General features: G+C 40.5%; 1 protein-coding gene across 1 annotated transcript in view; it reads left to right on the top strand.

Annotated features, from left to right (window-relative positions):
- Positions 1 to 1,240: 1,240 nt before the first annotated feature.
- Positions 1,241 to 11,554, top strand: part of fgfrl1b (fibroblast growth factor receptor like 1b) — a 48,993-nt gene continuing 38,679 nt past the window's right edge. Inside the window, exon 1 of the mRNA XM_017703709.2 lies at positions 1,241 to 1,389. Coding sequence (XP_017559198.1) covers positions 1,317 to 1,389 — 73 coding nt within the window. The 5' untranslated portion in view covers positions 1,241 to 1,316. The remainder of the gene's footprint in view (positions 1,390 to 11,554) is intronic.

The raw sequence follows: 11,554 nt of genomic DNA, 5'->3' as shown, positions 1-11,554 counted from the left end.
ATTTTTCTTATCTAACAGTTATTAGATTTTTTCTCCATGCTGTATGGTCATTTAGCCCAGTAGGGGGCAGTGATTTATTGACAGTCCACATTCATTAAACTTAGAGTGCTGTGGCACAACTTTTAAAAGCTCCCTTTTTAAAGATAAAATATTTAAAAGATTGGTTTAATCTTTTTTTTCCCACAAAGATTGAAAAATAACTTTTTTCAGTACTTTATTGTTGTTGGTTGAATGTGACTCATTTATTGTAACCACATATAATTGATCTCTAAATAATTTTAAAAGCTTCATGATGAAGACAATGATAATGATGAAGATGATGAAGGTGATGATGATGAAGATGATATTGATAATGAGGAGGAGGAGGAAGAAGAGGAAAAAGATAATGATGACAATGATGATGTGGATGATGATGATGAGGAGGATATTGATGATGATGATGATGATGATGAAGAGGAGTAAGATAATGATGAGGAGGTGGAGGAGGAGAAAGAGGAGGAGGATGATAATGATTGTGCATTTAGGTCTAATAGAGTCTGACAATGATGACGTTGGTGAGGTTGATGAAGATGATGCCAACAATGATTAATGATGAAAATAGAAATTATATTTAATTTTTAAATATATAAATCAGCTTGATGATGATGATGATAATGAAGATACTGATCGTGGTGGTAGTGATGATGATGATGACGACGATGATGATACTGATGATGATGGTGGTCTTTGTCTCTAAAAATATCTATAACATTGATGATGGTGATGACCATGATGAAGATCATGGTACAATTTAGTTCTAAAAATATATTATAATAACTTACGATGATGATGAAGATATATTTTGATGGTGGTGATGAAGATACACATAATAATGATGGCAGTCATGACGATGAAGATAATGAAGATAATTGTGATGATTCAAATAACTTTAATAGTAGTAATAACAACAACAAAGGTTCGATAGCTTGTGTGATTAACTAACTATGGTTTAATTAGTTGTTTAATAAGGCTGTTTCTTTAATTAGTAATATCTGAGCACATGTAGGAGTCTCAGTCACCATCAAATGAAAGTAACACAGCGTCTCAGTGGAGTAAAGAGCTGCAGCTCCAGGTTCCACCAACAGGTGGAGCTCTCTCGTAGTCTCTGGTCTCTTCTGATTGGCTTGCGGCTTGTTGAGCCGCTCGGTCCGGCCAGTGTCTCGCTCCACAGAAAAGTAGCTGTAACTCCGCTCGAGTGAAACTCCTGCAGATGTGCAGCAGCTGGTCATCTCTCTCCTCTGTGCTGTGTTTCTGTCCCTCCACACAGCTGCATTAGAATGATTCCTGACAGAGAAAAGGTCTTTATTCTCGCCGGGATACTGATGATGGCGTTATCTTGTGAAGCTAGAGGTAAGTTTTCATCTGATTACTTTGCTGTTATTCATTATTTCTTGGAGTAATAATAGATGTGAGTCGAAAGTTTTAGCTACATAAACAAGACTTATATACATAAACAGACTTTATTAATGATACGTATTGACTAAAATCGTGATACTCTTGATCATTTGTAATGGAATAAGTCAAGATTTCAGTCATGGACCAAGCCAGTGTCATTAATGCTGCTGAGTGCTTACTTTCAGTTACACTAACCCCCAAAGTCCACCTCCTTGCATCTTTACTCATGGTGCATTTTATCAACTCCACTAACCTTACAGGAGCCCTTTGTAATTCTGCTGTTACATACTGTTGTGTCCGCTCACTGCCCACTCTATTAGACACTCCTACTTTGTTGGTTCACCTTGTAGATGTAAAGTCAGAGATTATAGCTCTTCTGCTGCTGCACTGTTCGCGTTGGTCATCCCTTAGTCCTTCATCGGTGGTCGGAGGACGCTGCCCACAGGACGCTGTTGGCTGCATGTTTTTGGTTCTCAGTCCAACAGGGACACTAAGGTGTTTAAAACCTCCAGCAGCACTGCCTGTGCCTGATCCACTTGCACAAGCCCAACACACACTAACACACCACCACCACATCAGTGTTACTGCAGTGCTGAGAAGGACCCACCACCCATATAATACCTGCTGTGTGGGGTTCCAGGCCGTTGTAGAACGGGATAACAAAGTATGCAGAGAAACAAATGGACTACAGTCTGCAACTGTAGAACTACAAAGTGCACCTATATGGTCAGTGGATCTGATAAAATGGACAATGAATGTAGATACAAGGTGGTGGACTGGTCGGTGTAGATTTAAAATAATAAAAGATTTGTAAGTGGCTGAGGTCAGAGACTAGTGTCTTCATTCCAGTGTAGAAGACTGTTTTTAATGGACGTTCACAGCATAAATAGACACTCAGTGGAGAAGAAATGTAAAATAAATAAATGGTTGATTTTGGAAAGCTGTTGAAACTCTGGAATGTTTACACACATGTGGGAGCTATGATGCACATGCTCAAAAAAATCTACCATCCTCTAATAGGAAAGTTTATTTCAGGGTATTAAAATCTTGGTTTGGTATTTAGTGTCACTGTTTCTTACTTACTAATGTAATTATAGTGCTGTTTTTGAACCATCACCTAGAAACTCCCTCCTCAATCAGAAGTTTATTTGGAGGAATGTCTTCTAGCGATTCCACAGACTGCTCTTGGCCGCTGAGCCAGTCGTTACGTTTGCGCTGAGGTCAGGCTCCACAAAAGCCCCTTTAAGGTCTCAATTTGTTTGTTGACTGAGTCTCAGAGCGTCAGGAAGTGCCCAAGAGAGTTTAGAGACGGACAGGGGCCGGACACTGAAATGACCCTACTGAAGCAAGTGTATCTGTGCTGGGCGGTCTTGGCTGGCTGAAATGGATCAGTTTCTCCCTGTTCCTGGAACTGTGGCTGGACTTTTGGAGGTACATAACTTTGTGGCTTCTGCAAAGCCCATAAGATAAATCAGAGTGGGGATGATGACACCTGCTGGTGGGAACCTACATATATGAGGGCAGAGCATGGACTTAATGTGCATGGGAACAGTTCTGCTTCCTCTTTCTTCACCATCACCCTGCAGAGAACCTGTGAGCCACTTTTAAAGGCTCCTACAGGAAATAAAGACTTTTTATTTGTTTATCAGTTAAATAAGACTTTAACAGATAAAAGTGCAGTCAGTCCAAGTCAAGGTCAATTTATCCTTACAAATGTTGTCAGTCTGGTCCAATTTATGGTGTTTTTCAGAGAACATATTCATCAACAATAACATCCTCAACTAGTTCTGCTCATGGTTTCTATTTGAGTAAAAACATACAAGAACACAAAGAGGCATAGTGTTTTTAGAGCAATGCCACAGAGCAGTGGTCACCAACCCTGGCCCTGGAGATCTGTCCTCCTGTTCAGTCAATATTCTGACATACATGTTCCAGCTAATTAACTTTTTCAGAAGTCTTGCATTGGCTGGGTTAGATGTAGCAGTACTAGGTATAGCGCATATTTGATTCGGGTTCTCAAAATGTACACACATAGAAACCATAGTCAGATTTTGTTAGGGATGCTATTCATCATATGTTCTCTTAAGCATAATTGCGATCAGACGTGGTCTTGGAAATCTACCTTCCTGTAGAGTATAGTTCTCATCACATTCTAACATCTTAAGAAGCACCTTATTGGCTGATCAGATGTGTTAGTGGTAAGGTCAGTTGAAGAAGATTGGAATTAAACTCTGCAAGAAAGTAGATCACCAGGAGGAGGGCTATTGACCACTGCTGTAGAGGAGCTACTTTGGTTCCCTACAGTAGCTAACAGAGGCTTTTGGTGTTAGCGTGAATTGGGAATCAAAAAGGATTTTCCTTCAGGACTGTAAAGTGTTTTTGAGTGACATATGGTTTTACAGGGGAACTCTGATCCAGCTGAGCATTCTTGCTCAATTATAGGCAGGGTAGTGGAAATTATATCATTGTTTTTGATTACGTTTTGATTTTGAAGATCTTCTAAATATGATATGATTGTGCTTAAATATGAATCCTCTTTTTCTAGATCCATTTGTCCAAAAAATAAACCATTTAGTAATCTTTTTTAAGAGTTTTCAACACTTTTAAGAGTGTAGAACTAACATACAAGAGAGGCTGACCTGATGCACTCTTGCAAGAGCACTGGACTGAATGTTTGTTTGCTTCATTGAGATCCCTCAGCATCATTAGGTCCTACACAATGACCCTGGAATGGTTAACTTAAATAGCGTTTGCACAGGTAGGCGTCATGATGGTCAATGAGCTGATAAGAATGCAGTCTGAAATTTACCTCGGCAGAAGTAAACATTGTATTGTCCTCTGTATTTATCCCTCCATCTGCTGACTGAGCCTCTCCCACATGTGTCTAAAAGCGTCCATGGGACGCGCTTGGTAGGAGGAGGGAAGCATACACAATCTTTGTTGTCCTTGGATTGTTCTTTTCCGTTTTCCTGCTTGTAGTCCTGACTGGAATGCTGGGAGGCCATCGTTTTGGTGGTGTTTAGCTGGAGAGTTTAATGAGGGGCCATTTGGTCTGGATAAGCATGTTTGTTGGTAAATAGTGAGTTGGGATGAACTAGGACCAAAGGTCAATGAAGTGAGCATGAATGAAGGTTAGTGCTGAATACAGGACACACTGTTTAACGGCAGGCTATATGTTTATATACAGTGCTTTCTATTGACCTGAAAGAGTAGATGTTTTGTCTGGAAAGAAAGAGCTGTGTGGGGTCATCACAAGTGGCCTCATTTACTTAAGTTCTGGATTTATTATGAGGCTAAATGTCTCACTAGTTATACAGGACTGTGGAAAAGTCAAAGACAATCTTTCATTTATTTCAATTCTGGTGAAAATGGCCATTAAATAACATTGAGTAGATCATTTTTCAGGAGTTAGTTCTGAGGAGATTAAGGAAGCAGAAAGTCAAAGGAAATTAAAAGAAAAGAAATGTCGGAGTTTCCAAAATTGGCGTTTAAAAATGATGCAGTGATAATGGGAATTTCACAGTACGAGATCTGGTAGACCCTCAAAACTACCCCCAGCAAATAAACATTATTTTTCCTCTTTAATGGAAAAGAGAAAATCAAGCTGCTTCACATCTAAAACAATTCATAGGTATTTGTGTCCATCCTTCCAGTGTGAGAGGACAACTCAGTACTACAGGTCAGAAAGGATATCCTCACTGTCCAAAAAAAAAAAGCAAGTTGTTTCTCATTTCTTAATATAATAATAATTTGAGAAAATCAGGTGGTGTTTATATTGTGTTAAAATTTAATGATGAATCAAACGATAACATTTCTTCAAGTAAAATCTTACATTGAAAGTAAAGAATGTCTTTGCTGTCTTCTGTAAGGTAGCCAATTTTGAAGCTATGTGTTTTTCTTTGGAGAACGACAATATGTATGTTAATGTGCAAAATAGAAAAAAAATGTAAAATGGGAGAAAAGTTTTATAATTCATAGCATCATGACAATCAGACAATACAAACAATGTCTAACACTGAACTTTGGAGGTAATGAAAAATGTTCTGGAATTTCTTTGTAAAAGTGTAAGTGAGTCTCTAGAAAAAAACATAAGCTGGTGAACACCAAATACTGAAGGATGGTGTGTTTAATTGTTGAGATGTATGTGCATTTTTTGTTAAATACATACTTTCTGTTTTTTATCTTGATGCTGAAAAAATATTAACTTGTATTGGAAATTAAATGAATGAATTTTGAGGCAGGACAGTCACTGGAAGCTACAAGTGCCCCCAGTGATGTTTTACCAAATTGCTTGGAGAGCATGTTAATGTGACACAATGCTTGTTTGTCACTTTTCTGCAATTTTATAAAAGAGCTCTGTTTGCTCTGAAATGCCAGTAATCACGGTACAGTTCTCAGTAATCCTTATTCATCCTGACTCAGTCCTAACGCCAGTGAATTGGATGAATCTCAGCTCCAGACACCCTCCATCTATCTCCTTCATACACAAACACGTGCTCACACATGCCAGCCAGCTCAGATAAAGTCCCTGTACAGGCAGTTCTGGGGAATGTTTTCACTCCTCGCCTGCCCGCATGCGGTCAGCTATTTCCTGTTTCGCGCTGATTTCTGCTTCTACCTATGAAGCCTTTGTTTTTTTTTATTTGCCCAGGAACACGTGACAGCTCCTCATGGCCCTGAGCCTGGCCTCCAGGTCCAGCAGTCTGCCATCCACGCAACGTGCTCAGATCCTGCCGAACGTCGGCCGTGCCCAAGCTAATGAATGCCACTCTCCGATTTACATACTCCACCAGCTACAGAGCTCTAACAAAAACAATGTGTTTCCTTACACAGTCACACTCGTTTCCAAATGTTTGGAGAGGCGCACGCATCAAAGACGTGTCGTGGTCTTTAAAGAATTTTGAGGTAAATTAGAGATGGCAAAATATTACAGACAGATTTATCAGTGAAGGCTGCAGCAGCAGCAGGTCTGACTTTTTTCGTTCTACCGACCTAAATCAGGTCCAGACTCTGAAGACTTGTAAACAAGGCTAAATCTGCCCCTGCAGATCATTTCTTTCAGATACCCTTTAAAGGTATAAACAGGTTTATTGGAGCTAAATAGCTTTAGCCTTCAGATATAAAAAGGCTTGCTTGAATGATAATTGACTAAGCTAATGCCAGTCCATTTCCATGTGATTTAAGCTTATCTTTAAAATCTCCTCATATTTGAATCTTAATGTGGGGAATCAGAAGGATGTGGGCCAGGGCTTACAGGCCTGGGGTCCTGGAGTGCTCCCCTCTGTTGGCCTGTCTCTGTTCTCTGCAGGTGCCAGCCTCCTCCGGTTCATTAGGCAGATAATGGGGCTCTGCAGGCAGCTGTGCTTATCAAAGGCATGATAATGGAGCTGCTCCACTGGAGCCGTGCAGGCTTTGTGATCTGCTACTGCAGTAGAGGAATAACACCAGGGTCCAGCTCCAGCTCCAGGCTGTACTAGATAACCTTAATGTATGTGAGCTGAGACTGGAAGGGTGTATTAAAGGGCCCATATTGTCAATCTTTCTTCCTTTTTCTTTCTGAAGTCCTCTCATGTTGTTTTTTTGTGGTTCTATGTATCAGTAATGCATGTCTACGTTTGTACAGTCAAGGCTGAAACTCGCTGGTTTTCGTGACATCTCAGAAACATTACATTCAGAACAAGCTGTTTTTGCTGCTTAGTCTTGTTATTCCTTAGAATTAACATGTATTTTTGTTACTATACTGTTTTAGATTAATACATAAAAACAAGCTTGTTCTGACTGGCTGCCTCATTCAAAAAGCAGTCCAGGCTGAAAGACTCCTTATAACTTCAGCATGAAAGGGCGGAGCTTAACTGCAGAAGGCTGACTAGGTGGGTATATGGATATTAATATTGTTCTCCAAATATCACTAGATCTCCAGTTGTTGAATACAAAATATTGCTATGCATGCAAGCTAACAATGCTTCCCACATTAATGATGTGTGACGTCACTGCAATACTGCACACAAACCAGAAAGCTTTGTCAAATGTGGTAGTTAAGTTTCTTTGACAGTTCTGTGCTGTTATATAAATGGAATTTGCTAGTAGACTCAATTTTATGTTATTTTAAAATGCAGGAATACTTGCTTTCATTGATGCATGTGTTCAGCATTATATGTAGTTTGTTGAACGACCTTGTACTTCAGTGATACTTTGGGCAGAATGATGCACATGGACTGTAGACATTTATTGCATCAAAGTTGTGTTTATCAGTACTTTGTAACTCCTCCTCTAGCTTCTCACTTCAGACCATTTTGCCATACATTCATGACATGTATTAACTAATCTAAACAAACAACTTTCCATGCATTCCTTATTGCTGACCACACACTGTGCACAGTGGGTAGATCCGACAGTGGGAAGAGACCACCATAGAACCACTTTTGACCAGATATAATATGGATGATGGGCCACTCAGCACAGCAGGGACACTGATACAGACCCTGCTTTGTTACTGGAGTTTTTACACACATCAGTGTCACTGCTAAGTTTAGAGTGTCATCCAGTCAAGAACAGCTCAGAGGTCACATATTGACCACCAATAAATGGCTACTGGATGGCTAAGTATCAATAGTCTCTAGCTGTACACCGGCAAGGTGGAGCCAGATACCATGACCATCAGGGTCCCTGCTGTCCACCACCCAAATAACATCTGATCAGCAGTGATCCTGTGGTCAGAAACTTTACATAGGGTGACTTTACACCTCATAGATACAATAAATTAGACCTCAAGGCCCATGTTATTCCTTAAGGTATAAGGAATAAGGTATATTTCCTGTATATATATATATTTTTTTTTTGTGTGTGTGTGGGACAGAATGCACCTTTTTATGATAGTATAGTAGAATCTACCCATTACGTAACTTGCGCTGAGCAGTGTTGTTTACCTGGTCCAGATGTCCCAGGGCCTAAAGGCACAAACAGGAAGTGAAACTTGAGCTTCTCCTGTCCATGGTTCTCTCTGTCACTCTGTCTCTCTGCGTGTGAGAATGTTTGTGTCCCTCAGGTATTTTCCACTGTTTGTAAGTATAGTTAGAAGGTAAGCATTGTAAGTGGGGCTCCCAAATGATGTCCTATTTCATTAGGAACATCATGTTGTTCTTGTCAACTTGTCAGCCTAAGTCTTAGATCTGTGTGCGTCTGCTTGTGTGTGTGTGTGCGCGCCGCATGCTTGAGCAGTAATTAAAATGTTGCTTGAGGCACGATCACTGTTACAGAAAAAGTCTTGCATCCAAAAGTGAACAGCAACAAGAAGAAAAAGTTTACATACAGAGTTCACATTTCTAGCAAAGGGAAGGATTGTTTGGCAGGATCTAACTGACTGTGTGTGTGTTCCTTGGCACTATAAATGCTGAGCTAGTTATCCAACATGTTTCAATGGGAAGTAGTGCTGTTATTAAATTTGAACACGATGTTCATGATGGCAAAGCTTGCGTTCACATACATATGTCCTCACATGTGTGCATGAAGTATGTTAATACCAAGTCCTTAAAAGTCTACAAGAGTTCGATCTGGCAAGCCTAACATTCTATTTCACCCCATATTTTAAATCGCAGATGAAAACCAGCACCCACTTCCTTGCCGTTTCTGTTTTGATGGACCCAGCCCCTTGCCTTTGTAGTTCTGATCTGCTTGAAACGTGCTCACTCCGCCAGCGCTGTACCTACAGTATCTCGGGTGAAAAAGCGGGTTTATGTAAACAAGGTGCTTAATGAGCTCTTGTGCGCCATCCCTCCGACGCAGCTATTCGAGAAGTATTGGTATTTATGGAGGAGGCATTAAAACACAAAGGCAAGTGCCAAGTCTTTGAACTTCTCTTGGTTTTTATCAGCGCTCAGCAAAACCGTTCAGAGGTTGTGTGGCTCCAGGAGTTTGTTGCATGTGATCCTCTGTGTGTGCGCATTACCTGCGTGACTGGCCGGGTGGAGTGTTTGCACAGGTGGGAGTAGGATAGTGTTTTCTGAAAGAAAGAGCCTTCACCGTCGCTATCCATTTTCTGCTCATTCTGATGGTGCAAGCCTGTTGGAGCAGTGTGTGCTCGTGCATGAGCAAGCCTCCTGAAACGCTCAGCTGGGTGTGGGAGTCCTGAAGCGCTGCTGCTGGGAGGCACTGTTGCCCTCCCTTTGTTTCCCCTTCACAAGTGGGATTACTCAGAGATTCACAGGGAGGATTACAGCTGTCCAACCCAACCAGCATTGACCGCTTAGCTCTGAAAGACATGCATTTTTCTGCCACAATGCCTCCCGTACGTTTGTCTAACGGATGTGTTTTCTCAAAGCTCTGAAATTCCAGGGATCCCACAGTTCAGTTCAGGGCCTCTCTTTTTAATGGCTTTAACTCTCATGTTCTCATCTCTCTAAGTGTTGGCTTGGGTGTGTATTTCCTTGGGTCATTGCAACAGGTGCCCTGGGTCACCGCAAAAAGGTCACCTGGGTCATCACTATAGGTCTCCGAGGTCACTTGTTCTGCACCTCACACTTGAGTTCCCTTCGGGCCCCTTAAGGTCATCACGACCTTGCAATATAGTCCCTAATCCTGCTCCTGGTGTACCTCTGCCCATATTTGAGTGTTTTTCTTGCCCTTGGCTCAAGAAAGAGTTAATAATATGATGCAGGCACTCTGGAACTGGGAAGACATGTAGATAGCTGGTAATCACTGCCCTTGGTCATCACATTGAGTGAGTGCAAACCTCACCACCATGGCCATATCTAATATTGCTGACACAGTAATGTGGCTATAATGTAAATCTGAGACTATATGTGAAAACATTATATATGAATGTTTATGAGGGAAAATAACAGATACAAAATTCTAACCCAATGCTAGTCATGACAGTGCCAGATATAGCATTCTATGTAGCACCTGCTCAGTTTAGACTACAGGTTTAATGCTAGATCAAATTAAAGTTGTATTGTGTTACCTACTCATAAAAGGCTACAACTCGCGTGAGAAAAGTCACTCTTACTGATGGTGCAGTCTCATGTAATTCAGAAATCAAAAGATAGATATCATATGTTGTAAGTTTCAATATATATATTTAGATCAAACATGTAAATTAATGCTTAAATAACCGAACAAGAGTCAGATCAGGAGAATGAAGGGAAATTAAGGAATGAACGAGGTACATAATGAAACTAATGGATGGGTAAACACAGGAGTAATGAAGTGTTGAAAAACATAAAGGAGGTTAGAAATTAGTAAATGTTGTTATACACATTTGCAACTTAAAAGAAGAATAGATGAAAGTGCCGTGTAAGTGTAAGAAGTTTATTGCGGACTTCACTACATAGTGTAGTTAGTTTAGGTATACCCAATGATAACAATCCAGAAGATAAACAAAGCTGGATTGCTGAATTACTGATTGTAATTGCTTTATAAAGACCCATATAAAGTAACATATACTGCTGATTTATCTATCAGTGGGTAGCACCTTTTTTTATTTACTTTTCAAGTTCTTAGAAGATCATCACTGTTACCAGGTGAATAAAATAAAAGGTTTATGAGCACTTTCAATTTTTATTGTGTTGTCTTTTACCATAGATAGTAAAACTTGATTGTTATTGTAATGGTAAACTAGCTCCTCTGGCTAGCTCTGGTTAGTTACCTGACACCCTTGGCAAGAAAAACTGCTGTTATTGCTACATGTATGAAGTCATGTTGACGAGAACATGAAACCTAAGACAGCAGGCCAAAACTCAAAACTGCAGAGACAGAGAGAGCAAGTCAGTGAAGGATAGAAGAAGAGAGAAAAACAAAGTGAGGCGAAACAGGATTTGAAAGCTTGCGTGTGATAACTGTCAGCCGAGCTTTTGACACAAAGAGCACTCATTATAAGCAGGTGCTCGTTACCCTGCAGGAGCCCAAGTTAGCCAGCATTAGCATGAAACCAAGCCAAGTTGTGGGTGTGTTTATGAGGCCAGGTTTGGCGCACTGCTAGGCCTTTCCCTGTGGTCCAACCACTGGTGGTCCACTGGAGGAGAAAATATCGGGGTGCTGTCCTGCACTGGGTGACTTTGAGATTGTAGACTCATACTTCCACAGCAGCAGGCCATAATTCTGAACAATAACAAAGCAGAGGCTA

The sequence above is a fragment of the Pygocentrus nattereri genome, chromosome 8, assembly GCF_015220715.1.
Source record: "Pygocentrus nattereri isolate fPygNat1 chromosome 8, fPygNat1.pri, whole genome shotgun sequence".
Lineage (NCBI taxonomy): Eukaryota > Metazoa > Chordata > Actinopteri > Characiformes > Serrasalmidae > Pygocentrus > Pygocentrus nattereri.
This window is presented reverse-complemented; position numbering and strand designations above follow the sequence as displayed.